At 54.9% G+C, this 18,088-nt stretch overlaps 1 protein-coding gene across 10 annotated transcripts in view; it reads left to right on the top strand.

The window, feature by feature from the left end:
* The first annotated feature begins 1,619 nt into the window (after positions 1–1,619).
* Positions 1,620–18,088, top strand: part of STIM1 (stromal interaction molecule 1) — a 112,356-nt gene continuing 95,887 nt past the window's right edge. For 9 of the 10 annotated variants that reach the window (XM_087759372.1, XM_087759376.1, XM_087759378.1 and 6 more), the window contains exons 1-2: positions 1,620–1,686; positions 2,125–2,376. In XM_087759372.1, the coding sequence (XP_087615498.1) occupies positions 2,268–2,376 (109 nt within the window). In that variant the 5' untranslated portion in view covers positions 1,620–1,686; positions 2,125–2,267. Of the gene's footprint in view, positions 1,687–1,718; positions 1,809–2,124; positions 2,377–18,088 lie in introns of those variants that run through there. The other variant, XM_087759373.1, reaches the window with a different exon arrangement.

Consider the following 18,088-nt stretch of genomic DNA (forward strand, 5'->3'; position numbering starts at 1 on the left):
GTTGGGGTCTGGGTGGGGAGAGATGGGGATGGGGTGAGGGGAGAGTGGGGACCAGCTGCCGCGGGGGGGAACCAGGGCCACCCCGCTGCACCCCAAGGGGCAACAGGAGGGTCCCAGGGCTGCTGCAGGGCAGAGCCCCCCGAGCACGGCCTTGTCCTGCTGGGCCAGGGCCAGAGGAGACCCAGGCGCTGTGAGGGTCCCTGCAAGGGCCAGGTCCCCCAGGCTGGGGATCCCTGCAAGGGCCAGGTCCCCCCAGCAGCACCCGAGGCAGCACCCGCAGCCCATGAGGGTCCCTGGCTGCCGGCCCTGGGGCAGGGGAGGTCTCGTGGGGGAGACGCGGCTGCCCGGGATGGAGGCGAGGCTGCTCTTCGGGGAGCAAGCGTGCCGTCCCCATCCTCACCCCGGGGTGTGCCAGAGCCACGGGGGCTCTGCAGGCGTGGGACCCCCTGCCTGCACTGGGATCTTCCCCCACGCCAGCACGGAGGACCGGGGCTGGGACCCGGCCGGGAACCCTCTGCCTGGAAATCGGTCTGGCAGCTGCCTGCAGCTCGGGGCGCTGCCCGCTCACCTCCATGTCCAGCCCTGTTTTCCATCCCGGGCACCCGCCGTGGCCCGGGCTCCGCACAGGGTGCGAGCCCTGGTGCCCCGTCCCGCGTCCCCGGGGCGGCGGGGGGCTCGGCCCGGCTGAGGGGCAGCTGCTCCGGGGGCAAGGGGGACGCCTCTTGGGGCAGCGGGGCCGGAGCGCGACGGGATTTTGCTTCCGGGCCGGTGGCTGCGGAATCTATTCTGGGGCCGGATCCGATCCCTGCAGGGAGCTTCGCTTTCAGCCCCGGTGCCGAGGGAAAAGGACACGTGAAACCTTAGCTCCTGACCTTCCCGTCCCCCGCCACGGGCTGACGGGCTTCGGGTGCTCGTGGCCGCGGGCCCCGATGGCACTGGTCCAGCACTGGTGAGCAGCGATGCTGCCAGGAGCACGCGGCCTCGGCGGGGCGTCGCAGCCCTCGGGGGGTGTCGAAGCGTGGCAGCCCCAGCCCGGCTGCGAGCAACCGTGCGCGCAGGTGTCAAAATGGCTCTGTCCCGACGAGCCGGGGTGCTCCGGTGTGGCAGGGTGCTCTGACGAGCTGGGGTGCTTTGACAAGTCGGGGTGCACTGTCGAGCTGGGGTGCTCTGATGAGCCGGGATGCTCTGAAAAGTCAGGGTGCTCTGACGAGCCGGGATGCTCTGACGATCCGGGGTGCTCTAATGAGTGGGGTGCTCTAACGAGCCGGGGTGCTCTAATGAGCGGGATGCTCTGATGATCCGGGGTGCTCTGACGAGCTGGGGTGCTCAGACAAGCCTCCCCCGGGGCTGGAGGCGGCTTGCGCAACTAGAGGTCACCCATCCAGGCGTCACACGGAGCTACCTCTGCTTAGCTTCCGCGCCGCGCCAGCGGCCCGCGCCCAGCCTGGGCGTGTTCCCCCCTGCTCCCGCCAGAGGCCGCTGCGGCTCAGCGGCGCGCGCGGGGAGTCCGGCGGAGGCGGGAGGGGAGGAGGGGGCAGGAAGCGGGGGGCGTGGCCACCTGCCCACTCCGGATTGGCCGGGCGGCGGGGCGGCTCCGCCCCGCGGAGGGTCTGGCACGGTTGCGGTTGGCTCCGCCCCCTGTCACCGAGCGTGCGGCGGCGGCGGCGGCGGCAGGGGCAGGGCCCGGTACGCAGCGGGGCGCGGGTGCCTGGAAGAGACCACCGCTACGGGGGGGTGCGGGGCTGTCCCGGGAGAGGGGGGGTGTCCCGGGAGAGACCGGTGCTGGAGAAGGAGCGGACCGGAGAGAGGTTACCGGAGGGGGGGGGCAGGGTTGTCCCGGGAGAGCCCACTGCTGAGGACGGGGGGAGCAGGGCTCTCCCGGGAGAGACCACTGCTGCGGGGGGGGGGGGAAGGTTCTCCCGGGAGGGACCACTGCTGCGGGGGAGGGGGGGGAAGGCTCTCCCGGGAGGGACCACCGCGGGGGGGCCGAGCCGGGGCTGTTTCCGGGGCGGGCGGGGGCCGGCGGCGGTCGCCGGGGCCGGTGGCGGTCGCCCGGTGCGGCCCGGGGCAGCGGGAAGCCGGGCCCGGGCGGGGATACCGGAAAGTAACCCGCCATCCCCTCAGCTGGTGACGGCGCCGGAGCGCCCAGCCCTCTCCCGCCCGGCCGCGGCGGAGCCGAGCGGAGGTGAGCGGCCGGGCCCAGCGGCGGGGGCCGATGCCGAGGAGGAGCTGACAGCGGCGGGGGAAGCGGCCGGGCCGACGCGGAAATGGATTTACGGTCGGGAGTGGCCGTGTGGGTCCTGTGCGGCCTCCTCCTGCAGCAGGGCCGGGGGGAGCGGCCCCCCGGCTCCCACCTGGACGAGACCGCCATCGCAGGTGAGACCGGCCGGGCCCCTCCTGCCCCGGGCCCCTCCTGCCCCGCGGCCTCTCCGCCTCTCCCGCCGGCCTCCCGGGGCTCCCGGCCCCCCCGAGCCGCGGGGATCACTTGACCGGGGTCGTCCCCCCCTCCCCCCGGGTTCCGCCGCGAAGGGGCCGCCAGCCGGGGCTGCGCGCTGCGAGCCGGCCTGGGCTCCCTTCCGAGCCGATGGCTCGGTGTTTTGGGGGGAGAGCTGCTGCCAGCCGCCTCCCGGCCCTGGTTCGGAAACCCGCGGGGCTCAGGGCAAGGGTCGAAGGGCCAAAAATAATCCGCGTTTGCTTTTGCAATGGGCTCCGGCTGCTGGCTGATGAGAGTGTTTTGCAGTGGGTTTTGGATTGCGGCTCGCTGCGTTCGGTGCCAGTGTTTAATTTTCTTTTTTTAAGGACTTTCCCAGGCGTGCTGGGGGTGGGGGATCCCAGGGCCCTGCAACCCCGGCATCCCTCTGCCAGCCCTCCCCTGCCTCTGCTCTCGCCTGGCTCCGGGCTGAGCTTTTCCCACCTCTCAGCCCTGGTACCAAAGACCTAACAACAGCTAGCTATTCTCTTTTCCCCCTTATTTCCCTTCCCTCTGCCCCAAAAGCCAACAACCCAGCAAAAAAAGAAAGGAGAAGCCCAAGCCCCTCCGGACCCGGGTGGATTTTCCCCCTGGGAGCCAGGCTGTAGCGGCACGCTGCTGCCAGAGCCAGCCTCGGCGGAGGGCCGGGAATTGGTGAAACCACCGTGGGCACCGGTGTCTGCTGCGTGTGTCCTTGTGACGGTCCCTGAGGTCAGAGCTGGGAGCCTGCTGGATAAAACGTGCTTTTAATTGTCGGTAGCGGAACAAAAATCCTCAGCTCTGCACCTTTTCATTGCAGCAGCGCTGGGTTCTTGTATGCGAACAAAAAAAACCCCAGCGAGTTGTGTCCTGTGAGCACTGCAGGTGAAGAAATAAATTGGTTTCTGAAGGGGAAAACTCCCACCGAAGCTGAAGCACTGCCGGCCTGGGCGCGGGCCAGCCCGTCGGAGCCTGACGGCAGCGAGCATTGCTGTCAGCACCTGGGTGGTTCTGCACCTCTGCCGCCGTCACCTGCAGCCTGGATCTGCTCCGGAGGGTCCCGCCTGGCGCAGGCTTCCATGAGGGATAACGTGCTGGTTCAGGGCGGGGGGAAAAAGGCGGTGAGCACCCCTGAACCCCCGTTGTGGCGGGGAGGTGCTGCGTTTGGCACCCTGTGGGTGCAAGGCTGCTCCCTCGCCGGGCTTTTTGGGCTGAGGTGTCAGCAAGGGCCCGGGGACCGGAGCTCACGGAGGGTTTTTGGTTGCAGCGGAAGGTGCAGGTGTGGGCGTTCACGCTAATACAGATGAAAGTTGCCGCAGCGGCGTTGCTAAGAAGGCATTTTGCTTTGTGTACAGAGCTGGTTGGTGAGAACAGGGCAAGTCTCTGGAACCGCAGTATCAGGCGAGCGATCGGGAACTCGGTGTCTGATTCCTGGGCAGGCAGATTGTTTCATCTCGGCAACGTGATGATTTATGTGACTTACTTTTTTTTTTTTTTCTTAATACTGACCTCATGCGAGCTGTTCTGTAAGAAGTTGCTTTTTATATTCTTTATATGTGATCCTAAATCCTCAGGCCAGTTCACATCCAGTCTGCTCCATTAAGGAAACTGGATCTCTGCAGTCCTGATGAAGCAAGGTTTATGCCTCCAAGGAATTTCCAGATGAGTTATTTTTGGAGGCCCTGCAGAAGTGTGGCAGCCCTGGTGATTCAGCTGCTGACTTGCTCTTCTCTCTGAGCAGAGGCAGAGCAGGGCAGGGCAGGCAGGGAGCAGCCCAGAGACCTGATTTAATAAAATCACCTACAGGTGGGCTTCTCCTGCAAAAGGGGTACTTTTCTTTACTCTTGGTTTTTCACAACTGTTATGTTCTAGTTACTTCTGGGTTTAAAAACCTGCAGAGCAGCACGTGGCGCCTTGCAAGGGGATAGCTGGTTCCAGGCTGAAACCCGGCATGTGCAGGTGAACGCGGTCAACGAGGGGTTTGTTCGCTCCGAACGCGGGTCACTCGCGGCGTCACCGCGCCGTGTCCCTCGCTGGGGGAGCTGGGAAGTGCGGCGGTGCTCGCTGCACTCTGCTAACGCAGCTTAAAGTTAATGCGTCCTCTGAGATCACTTGGCCATTTGCTTTTTAGCTTTTAGAGCTGTTGCTCGCAGCTCAGTGCAGTGAATATCCTCAGATAGCACATGACACTTTTCCTTAGGTGTTCCCTGGAGCAGAAAATGAGGGTTGCTGGCTGCACACACGTCTGCAGCAGCACAGGCTCTCGCCGTGAAGCAGAAGTAGGTGTTTGATGGATTTTTGAAAGTGAAAGGGTTCATTTTTGACAGCTTTTCAAAAGTGAAAGCTTTTTTTCTTTTTTTTTTTTTTTTCTTTTTTTGACAAGGCATGATTTTGGTGGTTAAAAAAATGGACAGCACCGGTCACTTTTCCCTGGAACAGTGAAATTTTTCAGGAGGTGCAGGGAAGGGGTGTTTGTAGAGAGCAGAAGTGTGAGTTTAGCAGTGTTTGCTCATTAGGCTCGGTTGCTTAGATTCCTGTGCACACTCAAGGGATGCATCGGCATGCTTTATCGAGGATTAGTGTATGTTTCTGATTCCTAATATTTTTTTTTTAATTATTTTTTTAAGTAAGAGTTGGAAGTGGGTAGTTTTATCCATGGAGGAAAATTAAGGTTGGTGACTGAACAAGTCAAAGCCAGGAGAAAACCTGATTTTCCCTCAAGTTCAAAGGGAAGTGCTGCTAGTGAGTGCTTAATCTTTAATCTTTTCTTGCTTATATCAGATTTAAGTTTGGTGACACTCAAAAGTGCAGGAGCCGTTTCGCAAGGCATAGAGACGGAGGTGGTGTGTGTTTCAGAGCCAAGAAGGACAGCCAGTCCGCGGTCCGACCCCCGGCGCAGCGCAGACCCCAAAAGGTGCCCGACCTCCCCCATCTCCCAGCAGCCTGTTTTTGCGCTAGAGCACACGTTTCAGAAAAACACGGTGTCGCGAAGAAGGCGGCCGGTCCCCCCGCCGCGGCGCAGGATGTGGTGACAGTCACCCTGCCGTTATTGTTTTCACCCACTGGTGGTTATTTTTAGCGTGAATTTGTCTAGCCGCAGCTTCCAGCCCTGGGATCTTTCGGACACCCCCCCTCTAAAAGGGGCAAGAGAGGCTCCTCGAGGACATTATTACAAATATTACTTTCAGGTTTTTTCCTCTTTCCAGTTACTTGCTGTAATCTGTCAGTTGCCCGAGTCTAACCTATTTAATGCAGGTTTTGCTCGTTGTTCTGTTGGCAATAGTCCTTATCAGAGCATCGTCTGGGGTTACGTCAAATGTTTTACAAAAGCTTTATGTGCGCCATCAACTGTTTTGGGCAACGCTCTTTACATTTTATCTCGATAAAAATAGTAAGCTTGCTCGATAGCCTGTTTTTCATTAAAGCATGTTAACTGGTATCAGGGAGGCTGTTCTTCATTTTTTACTTGATTGCCTTCTGTGCAGATCAGTGCGGGTGGATGGCGAAATGTCGTTGCTGTTGCTTACGCCGGGGACCTTCGGGTTGGGCTTCAGGTGGGTTTGTAGGAGATCCAAGGAAAACTGACTGTGAAGGGGCTGGGCTTTGGATGGCTGGGATTCATTCCTGGTTCCCTTAGTGGTGACACCTTTCGTCCACAGCCGTCTGCTTTGCTGGGTTCGTACCCTCTCCGTCTCTGTACAATAATATGGAAATAGTACAAGTCTGCATTCCCTTGCGCCTTATTTCATTTGATACTGAGATTGCTTTCTGTGATCTTACATCCGTAGGGATGCGGGGCCGTATCTGCCACGCTCTGCCTGCGCTGGAGGAGGTCTGGGGTCTCGTCTGGGTCCCCGTTCTGGCATCATTTAGACAGACCAGGGATCCCGGTGTGGATTTTCCCCCTTTCTCTTTACTGCAGCAGTTAAAAGCTGGGCTCTGGATAGCCTGATGAGACCAACTCGCTTTCCGGGCGACACAAACCTCGTGTGCCTGGGGCCGGTGTGGGGCTGGACCCGCTGGTGCAGTGGTGGCACAGGGCAGGGTTTGGCATTTACTTACGCCATGGCACAACGGCTCCTCTTTCCCTTCATTTCTCATTCTCCCTGCGCCTGTCTCCCGCTTCCCTGTCTTGATCCCTTGATCACAGGGTTTCTGGAGTCGTCTTTGCTCTTGTTTGAGTGGTGTTTAACCCGTGGAGTTCTTACCCTGAGCCAGGGGGGTTAGGTGTGTTACCAGAACACGAGTTATAAAAATATTACGATGGTATCAAAAGAAAACCTGAATGCATATCCTCAGTTATTATGTTTGTCTGTAGCACTTGGAGGCTAAGCTACACATAAAACCAAGGAACAGCACTGTTTAACAAAGTAAGGGGGATGAAGGGGGGCTACAACCACAGGCTTTTAACTAGTGATTGATGGGAGAAAAAAATAAATTCCTGGAGGAGGATGCTGTGTCCAAGCACTGCAGCTGAGAACTCCTGGGCTTGTCATTTGAAGATGCAGGGGTTTATTGAAAGTTAATCCTTTGCTACAAAATCTCTAGCTTGGAAAGTGATTGGTTTTGGACTTGCAGTGAAATCTTCTGACATTTGAAGAGAATGCGGACTTAGCGCTGCCTTTTGAAAGCTTGGTGCAGTAATCTTGCGAGGTGGGAACACAAACGGATGGTTACTTCTTTATCTACCAATTTAAATATTATCATCGCTGGTTGCTTCGTTAATGAAACATGATGTTAGTGCGTTTATTTCATGGTGCTGGAGTTTACGTCACCCACCATGATGCCAAAATCTACGTTTGTTCCTTTGCCAGAGCCTCTGATTTCATCCACTGCAGTACGTAAGATGCTTTTATGAGTTGCCTTTAGAAAAAGTCTTATCAGTTGAAGTCAGGAGATCAGCAGCAGATCAGCGGTGTTTCGATACAAGCAGCTAATTGAGGTACCATTGATCTGGCTGTTCTCTGATGTTGGTTAACTGCCCGGTGCTGTGTAAACAGAACCGCTGCAGGATTTCATCCGCCCTGGTAGCGTGCTGGAGACCTCCGAATCCTCCTGTAGCCGGCCCTGGACCGCAGCCTCGAGGAGGTACGCGACCCGGCTTGTCAGAACGCACCTCCCCTGTGGGAACTCTTACAAGCCCCTCTTTCCCCCAGACCTGGAGGAGTTTGTGAAATACAATGACCTGCTATGCTTTTCTTGCTCTGCGATGAAATGCTTTTTAAAGGAGTCTTTGTCTCCAGGACTAGAAGGATTTTGCTTTAGCTGCAGTTAATTCTTTCTAGGTATGCGCTTTCACTGAGTAGAAGTTGCACGTGTGAGTAGCAGCTTCAGGCTGGGCAAGGGAGAAGTAGTAGTTTTGGAGAATACTTGGAAAACTCTGCCAGGAATCTGTCAGTGTTCTTCACCAGCTTGATGGAAACCTCAGTGGATTGCACAGCCTTTGCTGCTTTTAGGAATGAAACTCACCTCGAGGAATCAACATTCTGAGAGCTGGAGAAATTGTCGTCTTTTGGCACCAAAGTGCAGCCTGGTGTAGAAGAGGAGCGGGGCTGATGGGCGTGCATTCGGGCTGGTAGCGCTGCCGGGGAGCTCCGGGCTCCTGCCTGCTGATTCTCTTCCCTCTGTTGGCCCAGGAACTTGGAGCGATGCTCAGCTGGATTAGAGCGTGGATTTTTTTTTTTAAAATAATCTATTTATTTATTACTTTGAAAAGCAACTTTCTTCATGCCTCACGTGCCTCCCAGGCAGCATTTTCAAACGGGCAGCGTTGCTGGTGGAGCTCCCAGTGCCGCGGCTGGGGTGCTCTCTGCTGTCGTGGGGCCGGAGCGAAGCGGCGGAGGTGAGCTCTCTGGGGCGTTTGTTTTCGCAGGAGTCGTGCCGGTGCAAGCACATGTAAAGCTCGCGTTCAGATGTTCCGAGCTACTTGTGGCCTTTGCCCTCACCGCATCCCGGTGGGAGAGGAGAACCTGACTTTAACTTTGACCGCCTGGAGAGCGTAGGCGGGGAGGCTGAGCTGTCGGAGCCCAGACCTGAGCATCAGAGCAGGGACCCAGGTAATCCCGCGTTGTGCCTGACCCCGGCGGCCCGGAGATGCCTGGGGAGAAAACAGGCCTTGCGTGTGACTGGAAACAGAGCCTGAATGCGGTTGTGGAGCCTTTTCAGTGTCTTCATCGCCGAATCCTCTTTTCTCGCCTTACAAAACCCACCCTCTCTCTCTGTCCCCTGCGGTCTGCGGCAGCCCAGAGCGGCTCTGGCTGTGCGGGGCCATGTCATCACACGCGGCACGGAGCAAGGTGTAACTCTGGGTCCTCCCTAAATGTGCAGTCCTGGAATGAACTCCCACAGGAGAAAGGAAAAAAAGACCATGGCAGACCTTCTTTTCTTTATATCCTGCTTCCAACTGTGCTTTTTGGTTTGGCCTTTCCTAAGGTGAGGCAGGGATGCGCAGGTACGCGTGCACACATGCGGGAAGCCCAAAGCAGCAATCCTCTGGTCCGTCCTTTCCTCTCGGGAGGGAATGAAACAACAAATGTATGATGAAGCCTCCCGACATCCCTTATGGTGTGGCCGGCAGGGTCTGTGCTCCTCTGACGGTCGTGGTGAAACGGAGCGTGCCTCACCTGAAAGGGAGGAAGAAAGAAAAAGAAAAAATTGGCTTTTTCTGTTGCCTGCTCGGTTTGTATTTGGCTCGTGGGCTACCTGGCGTATATTGGTACGTCATCATCTCCCCTTGCTAAGGGCTCTCACCTCCTCTTCCCCCAGGCAGGGGACAGATGTCTGTCCGGCGCACGCTGTGCTCCAGACCGACGCTGCGGGGGGAACTGCGTTGTCGTGCAGCGAGTTTTATTTCAAGATCTGCCTGGTTTTTGGGGAGGGAAGGGAAGTAAAAGGGCATCCTGGTGTAATTCCACGTGGATTTGTTTGTTAAAAGGAGGGTGTATGAGCAGGTGATCGAAAAGCAACAGTTCTCCGTGAGGTTATCCCTCTGCTTCTAAAAATTCTCCTTGTGCTTTTTTTCAACTTGGAGGCTGTGCAGATGAAAAAAAGGCGCTGGTGGTGGCACTTGTCCCGTTGTACTTCTCCAAGCCCAGATTCAGCGCCCAGCTTCGTTACCCTTTTGCTGCCTTCAGCTGCTTGAATGTAACCGGCCTTGCGTTTCCTTTTTGAAAGTCCTAATTGCACAATCTATTCGTGTTGAAAAAAATGGTTGCTTCATTAAATAGCTTTACTTTAAAAACAAAGCTAGATAGGCAGAAGTAAACTCCTAAACAGGCAGAGCAAGCTGGAGACTGGGGCGTCGTGGTTCTTACTGGGGCAGCTCTGGGATTCCCGCTGGAATGAGCCCTTTCGTACCCGGTGGGGTACGTTTTCCCTGGGTGCTCGGGCTGCGTTGAGCCGCGCTGGGGATACCCGCTGGGGCAGGACTGTGCTGGGAGCGGGAGACAGGACTTGGTTTTAACCACTGCTTGGGGGAAGGTCTGCAGCACCGGCTGGGAATCCCTCCGGGCCGTGCTGGAAAAGGAGATTTGATCACCCTTCGTTATATCATAGGCAAGTGCTATTAATAACGTGGCTTTTTGGCCTGTTTTATGCTCTCTCCCTGGTACAGAGTACAGCCTTCGGGACCTTCTGTTTCCACACCCCAAGGACTTTAGTTTGCTTCTGGAGCTTGAGAGATGTTTTGTGTGTCTGTAGGCAGTGCCCGTCTTGCTGACCCGTCTGCCTTCGCTTGTGTGATCTGAGCCGAGTGGGTCTCTCTGGCAGACTTTAGTTTTTCCTTTACCTTCATTTTAATCAGCCCTGCAGTCCTGCGTGATTAATTTTCTGGCACCTCCATAACTCCGGTTCATTTTTTAGCAGTCGATGCTGGTCCTCAGGCAGGCGTAGACGATGGACTCTAATTAAGCCATTGCTCCGTTACTCCTGCAGCCAGGTGAGCCGCGATAAGCGTCTGCCTCAAACTGTCGGCCTGTGTGTTAAAAACCAGCGTTCTGCCAGCACGGCTCACCTGGCGCTGAGCGTTGGGCACCGGGTGGAAGTGTTACTGGTGAATTCTTTTAATTTACTAAAAGTAAATGATATCAACCTGCCAGAGTGGGGTCTGTGCAGTTGTGCACTGAGGTGAGCTTTCCTGTGCCGTCCCTGCTGCGGAGCTGGGCGATAACTGCAGCAAAGGCACGACTGTGCCCAGTTGAAATATTTGTTTTTGCTGGCGGTTACAGGCCGAAGTGCCCACCTGTACAGTCGATATGAAAATCGTCAGAGGAACATGAGGAAGTCGTTAAGATAACTGCGCATGGGTTTGTATGTGTATTGTGCTTGCTTGTTTGTTTTATCTTTATGAAATAGTAGTATCGGGACGCTTGTTTGTTTGGATTATGGACCTATTTTTAAGCAACCTATTTTTTCCACTTTGGAAAACGCATTAGCTCGCTGTGCATCGTGGACATCTGCGCAGGCTGACTTTGGGAGCCGCCGAGCGCTCCCTGAAGCTGCTCTCTCGCCAGCGCGAGCTGTTGCCTCTTTGCCTGGCAAGTACGCGTGTTGCTAACCTTTGCTCTAAGAGATGCCTGCAGGATCCACGGAGGCAAATGCAGCGCTTCTGTGTAAGTGCAGATCATCCCACCAAGGAGCTCTAGGTCGTCTTAACTGCGCTGTCCCTTCACCTCTGCCAGGGCTTGGAAATGCCAGGCGGCTTTCCTGATCCCAGCCAGCCTCCGGAAAGTGGAAGCAGTAGCAGCCTGATAGGAAACAGCGATGTTTGTTAGCAAACACAGGCTCGCGCCGCATGTTTTGCACGAAAAGACGCTGGTTTTGTAGCTGAGTATTTCTTACATCTTTTTCCCTGAAGGGCAGCGTTTTAAGGTCGGTTTAATTCATTCCTTCAGGTTTTGAGCTCTGGTGCCTGAAATTCTGCGATTCTCAGAGGATAGAAACATAATAAACACGAGAACTTTAAGAATGTTCCTCGTCTGAATGACAAATGAACAGCTTGCTTGTTTGAACAGTCTGCCTCTTTGCTAGGCAAGTTAAGCTTTGTGTTGCAGGAAACGGAGAAATAATTCAGGATTAAAGCTGCTAAGCAATGCGTATGTTTAGATTTGTAGGAGTGCCAGTACATAATTAACGTGTGAGTAAGCCAAAGAAAAAAAAGTTGTGTTTTTCTTTAATATAGATAGACAGATGCAGGATAAAACCTTAATTTTTTTGGGGGGCAGAAATAATTTATGAAACTATTATTTTCCAAGTAGCTGCTATTATTAACTCTGCCTGAGTGTTTTTTGTTCTAGCCGCTTTGCAGTTTTAAGGCACAAATCAAAGTATGTCATCTTGCGCTGACCTGGAGGACTTGTGCTTATTAGTGAAAAGCCCCAGGATTTCAAGCGTGGTGAGGACAACCTCCAGAACAGTCACCCTGTTGAAGTAGTATTCCTTCTTAATCCTGCCTGCCACGTCTCCTCCTACCTGCCGAGGATGTCGGCTAGCGCGGGGACTCGTGGCGCTGGTTCCAGCTTATTGCTGAAGGAAGGAGGTGGTGGTGTTAGCAGGCTGTGCAGGCCCATGTGGAGCCTTTAAGCTTTCTCCTCTTTTTGATATTTCTACAGCTGGATCAGAGTCTGACCCGTCATCGGTGGCATCAGGCTGGTAGGAAGTACAAAGAAATAAGTCAGGAATGAAGCGTTTGTGTGGAAACAGTTGATTAAAGATCGGAAAGGAGATAGCAATTCAGTGGTCCCTGTTATTTCACGGTGTATCTGTTCTTCGAACTACAAAATGAGGAGTAGAAATCTTCTTTTTTTTCTTTTAAAAACCATGGAAAGGATCAGAAAAGAGCGACTTGTCTATGGCCATGCTTTTAGCTGCGTGATTTGTGCACCCTTGCCCACCTAGCTACACCCCTCTGCACCGGAGGGCGCAGGCCGGTGCCTCCCCGGGGCAATCCCCAGCAGCCTAGCCTGCGCCTGAGGCGCAGAAGGACTGCAGCTTGGTGACACCGGAGGGATTCGGTGGTGCGGGATCGTGCTGGGCTCTGCCAGAGCAGCCCCGTCTCTGCTCTGTAGCAGATGCCCATGGTTTCGGGGGGCGAGCGTGGCTTTCTAGGTTCCCGGCTCCCCCCCGGCGGTGACCCATAGCGGGATGCCACCGGCAGCAATCGCGAGCATCGAGGCAAAAGGCGCTGGAAACCCTTTCTGCCAGCCGGGCCGCGCGGCAGGGAGCCGCGGGTATCCCGAGAGGCGTGAGTTGCAAGCCTCTGCCACCCCGCTGGGAAGATGAAGAGGTTCCTCAGCCTCCATCAGGAGTGACAGCTTGAATCAGCACTCCTGCAGCTTGGCTTGCTTTAGGAAGAGTCGTTTAATTAAGCTGTGTCCTGGAGGCCCTCTGAATAAAGGAGGAGATACTCCAGGAGGTGTGAAACTGGGGAGTGTGAAAATTAACTTAGAGGATGCTGACGCATTTGTGGGCACGGTGATGGCAACGCCCCCAGCAGCCCTGCGGGCAGAGGGACCTGTGGATGGGGCAGCGATGGGCGCTGTCCTCGTCCCGCCTCGGGCGCTGTCCTGGCCCTGCCAGAGCACAGAGGTGCCGGGGTCACCTGGCCATGGCCACGATCGCTGGCAACCAGAGGAGCGCTGCCAGTGCCGCGGAGCCTCGGTGCGTCTAAGAACCGCGGGAGCACTGCTCTGCTTGTCATGTCCTTCAGCCCTTGCTGGAACTGCTCCTGGAGGCTTGTCTCGGAGACGGAGCAGGCAGATTCATTTGTTATCATCATGCACACCTTTGGAAATCGCTCACCCGTCCAAAAAGCTCTCAGCAGCTGCTGAGAGAGCAGTGGGGCATCTGCGGTTGTGAAACGCGCTGCCCCGGCCAGAGCGGCAGGCTCGGGGTCTCCTCCTGCGGCCGGAGGAGAGGCAGTGCCGCAGCTGCCGAGCGTGGCGTGGCGTGGCGTGCCTGGGATCGCGCTGCTCTTGGTGGTTTCTTGCGGGCTGTGCCGTTTCCTGAAGATTTGCACTCTGTGTTTTGTAGATAAGCAGGTTTTCCTGATTCTCTTTTTTTTTTAATTTGTTGTATCATTTTAAAAAAGAAAAGAGGTGGAAAGGGATATTTGGTGGCACTTGGTGTGCCTCTCACACGCTGCAGGCAGCAGGATGCATTCTACAAAAGCCGTGCTTACAGCTGTTGGTATGAAAAGTGGGAGGTGGGATCTCTTATTTTTTCTCCCGTCTCTTTTTTTTTTTTTTTTTTTTCTTCCTTCCCCTCTTGGAAAAGGAGAAAAGATATTTCATGCTTATGTGACTTAGTAAGGGTGAGGCTCAACCCTTTGGGTTTGTGCTTTAGAAGTTGTATCTGAATCTAAACGTCCAGTATTCCTGTGCCATCACTGCAGGGATGGCTGTCTTCATATGGTGGTTTCACCTGCCTGCGTTAGATGGAGGAATTGCTCTCCGGAGATGCCTGCTCCTTTCCGTGGGCTATAGAGGCAGCTTAAGCAGCCGGCGCTGGACGAGTTGGCCCTTTTGCAGTGACAAGTGGCGTTGCCTCCCGGCACCGCTCTGGAGCTCCGCGCACTGAGAGCTGGAGCCAGAAGACAGCTCAGTCTTCGTCCTGCACCCTGCCTCCAGTTTGCTGCTCGCTGTTTGCTTTAGCATTACGGTTTGGATAAGTTGTCCAACTGGCTTGTTTTTCCATCTTGTGGCTATTTTCAGCCACTCAGCCTAACAAGGTGAAATGTCTGAGATGCTTTTCTGTTCCCTGTGACTGTGCTATAAGGAGGCCTACCGCTTACCCCGGCAGGCTCCCCGCTGGGGAGCGGCTCACCCCAGCCTTTCCTCTTTTCAGTAGCCTTTGGCTATTTTCTGGCCCGGCCTGTTTGCACCACGTAGTCAGGTCTTTTGTAAGAACGACAGTCAGTCTCTGCACAGATACCCTGAGCCCCACATCCCAGCACCATGATCGCCCTGTCGCCCTCCTGGGAGGCTGAGGCCGGGAGCGCGGGGAGGATCCGGCACCTCGGCTGGAACCGGCTTCGCCAGGCTCTGTGTAGGAGAAGCAGCGGGAAAGGCAGCGAGCAGCGCGGCCCCGCTGTGATGGTGGGGACGTGGGCTGTACCGCTCTTGGGTCCTGCCGAGAGCATCTGTACCGGGGTGGAGGTTGCCCGAGACGCGAGGGGAGAGGGACTTTGCACCCCACCTCTTCCTCCTTCCAATTGTAAATGTGTCATTTGTTCACTCTCGCCATTGTACTTGTGATTCCTTTTGGGTTGGGAGAAGCTCTCAAACTGCCATTCACTCAGGTAAGATGAATTTTTAAAACAAACCCAACTCTTGCTCCTTGGTTAAAGACCAGAGAGGACCTGTGAGCAAAGGTGGGTTCTCTCCAAATGACTGTGCTGGGAACGCTGCTTCAAACTCCTCGGAGTTCCTCGCGGTCCCTAGTATATTTAACCTCATAATACTGTAGGATGTGGAAGCACTAGTCTTCCTATTTCAAATGAAGGATTAAAGTGGAGAGGTATCATTGTCATGCAGGAAGTCATCTGGCAGGGCAGGGACCTGCGTCCTCTCGCAAATGTCAGCTTGGTGGCCCAGCCTGCGGGACATCCATCATTCCCTGGGCACGGCTAAGGCGCAGTTCGTAACGGGGGAGTTCGCTGCAATCTGCACTGGCTTGTAAAGTAAATTTAGCATCTTGGTGTGAATCTGTTCGTCTGCTGGGTCAGCTACCTTTGCAGGGTCTCTCCCGCATCCTCAGAAACGTGTCCAAATGGAGAAGCAGCAAGCGGTTGCGAATAAACCGCTTTTCCCAGGCCGTGCTCCCGGGGGACACGACGCGCTGTGCTCTGCTCACCGCCCTGCGCGCCAGTTCCACGGCGGGGCCGGGCGACGCGCTGCGTCTCTCTGGAAGGCATCGCTAGTGGTGCTGGGCATCTCGGACCCGCTGCGTTTATGCTGATCTGGAAACAGAACAGAAATCCAGTTCTGAACCTTAATAGCCAGAAGTAGGCTTCTTGTCCGCGATAGTTCAGCAAATCCCTTTGTTCGTGAAGGCAGAGGAAAGGTTGCGGAGGTTTGAGGTGCGAAGTGTTCGTTAGCCAGCAAGGAGGCCAGGGCTGCCAAAGGCACGTTCTGACTGACGAGGTGGTCGGCAGCGGCGCGTCCCTCCGGGACGCGGATTCCCAAGAGGAATGGCTTCCCCTCGTCTCGATAACTTCTTCGTACCTGTTTTCTGGCTCCTTCATACAAAGAGGGTTTGCAGAAAACGGTTTGTGTAGCGGGTTTGAGCTCTGCAGAGCGGGGCAGCCCTTTAACCGTGCATCTGATGGTCGGCGTGCTCGGCGAGGCTGGTGTGCGGCCTCCCAGGGAGGTACGGCCCTGCTGCCCTGCCCAAGGAGCAAAATCCAGCCATTGCCAATACCATTTTTTACCTAAGTTCTCATCCAAAATAGCTTTAGCTGGTGTGTCTGTGGATGAGAACTGAAGGAAAAGCCGACAGGCCTTCGTTCATGCCTGCTTCCAGTAGCTTGCCGTTATTTATTCAAAACCTAAATGAACAATAGTTATTGCCATTATAAACCCATTTTACAGCCTCCTTGTCTCCACGTAGTGTTTGCATGGGAACAGTGTTGATGTGAGGTCTCTTTTTTTTTTTTTTTTTTTTTTTTTTTTTTTGGTATTGGCTAAATTCTTTTGAAATTACCAAGCACTTAATGAAGGTTGGCTTAGTCGTGGCAAACGTGGTATGCACCGCAAATACAATTACGCGGTTTCTTGGACATTGCAGCAGGATACAACTGTCTTAATAAAAAGACAAAATTTGCGTTGGAAAGAGAGAAGGAGAAGGTTTTATTGTTCAGTGGCGTCTTGGTGTAAGCGTTGGTGAAAGCGCACCTGAAGGCTTCGGCGCAGAAGGTGAGAGGAGGCCGGTTTTGGTGGAGAGCAGTGTTGGTACGGGCTCAGCAAACTGCAGGGCAGGCGCCCGGTTTGAAGCAGAGGAGAAAAGCTCGTGGCATCTTTTCCCTTTACGCTGATGCTGGAGCTAATATTTTCTGCCTGAAGAGTTAGAAACTAGTGTGTCTCTCTTCCTATTTAATGAGGTACTGAAAAAGATTGAGAGTGTTCCTGAAACACCTATGTATTTGCGTTAGGATTTGGCAGAGACTTTTACTGGTAGCCAAAGTTACGCCTTTGGTAAACACAATTCTTTGACTTAAATGTAGCTGATGTTGAATAATGAATCAGCGTAACCCCGATCCAGTACAGCAGAGCAGAAATAACCCAGAATTTTAAGCACTGACAGACTTTTTTTCAGTCCTAACGTACCCAAGCGTTACTGCTCAGATCCTGGTGCTGCCGCTCCTCCGCTCCCCGCAGAGACGGCGGCTGCCCGGGAGAGCCGCAAGGAATTACTGCTCACTGATGATGACTTTAAAAAAAAAATCAGATATGAGGTAAATGTATAGTTCTTTGTAGGTCGTTGTAAAGCGAGCAGTCTTTTTCCAGAGCTCCTATCAGCAAATACAACCACTTAATATAAAAAGAAGCGCTCTTTTCGTCAGCCAAAGGGAGCGCGGCCAAGCCGATGATGCTCCTTCTCCCTCAACGTGTTCACGTAACGAGGCCAATGAGTTGTGCGCACGATGCCGTGGCATGAAGATAAGCACGACGACTCTTTTCCGCTTCTGTGGATGCCATAATAGCTGGTAAAAAGCCCAGAGAGTAAAAGCAGCTAAAACTGTAATAGTTTTGCTTTGCTGGTGCTTCTAACTCAGATCTTAATGATCTGCTGCCTTCGAGGTATGGCTCTAGAAGATGAAGGGGACTTAGAGAGATTTATCAGTAGCCTAACAATTGCTAAACTTAGTCACTTGTTTCCTGGCTCGTGGTGTGCGGAAATGCTGTAGAGGTGATAGTTCTGCTCTTGGGAAATAAATATTACCAGCACGGCCAGTGGCAACGGTGCTGTGCTTGTACTGGTCGAAAGGCTTTGGTGGGGCAGAGTTTATAGGGAGAAACACCGTACATCGTGTTTGTTTGCTTATCAGCTGATGTAGCCTGAAAAAATAAGAAAGGCATTTTCAGGACAAATGTTTTTTTTTTTTCCTGAGTGAAGTTGCCAAACGCTTGGCAAATGGGGCTTCCCCGTTAGAGCCGCGCGGCCAGCTGAGCGGGGGTGGCTCGGAGGGACTCTGCGCTCCTTCAGACCGAAGCGCTGGCTGGTGAGCGGCGGTCTTCCCCAAGGGAGAGGTAGAGGGGTGTCTGCGCCGGTGCCCGCCTCGGTTATTCATCTCTTGCGGTGAACTTTGGAAGGCAAACGAGGGCCGTGAGCCTCCCCTCGGCGGGCGCCTGCCGTCTGCGTAGCCGCAGGGCTTGCCGGGTGCTCGGGCTGCGGGGAAGCCGAAGACGTTTGCCCAGAGGCTTTTCAGAACCGTGGCCGCGCTGAGCAAAGCCAGCTGCTGCGGCAGGGCCCCGCGGCCTGGCGCTACCGACGTCGGGGCGAAGATCTCGTGCATTTCTTTCTTTTTATACCCGGCCTGGAGCACGGGTGCTGAGGAGGCTGAAATCTTTGTTTTAATAGGAGCTGGAGCCAGATTTGCTGCAGCTCCCCCGTAACTCTTTGAACACAGCGGGTACCTTTTCC

This window comes from Nipponia nippon, unplaced genomic scaffold (genome assembly GCF_047370975.1).
Source record: "Nipponia nippon isolate SJK-2023a ecotype South Korea unplaced genomic scaffold, ASM4737097v1 scaffold_2, whole genome shotgun sequence".
NCBI classification, from domain to species: domain Eukaryota; kingdom Metazoa; phylum Chordata; class Aves; order Pelecaniformes; family Threskiornithidae; genus Nipponia; species Nipponia nippon.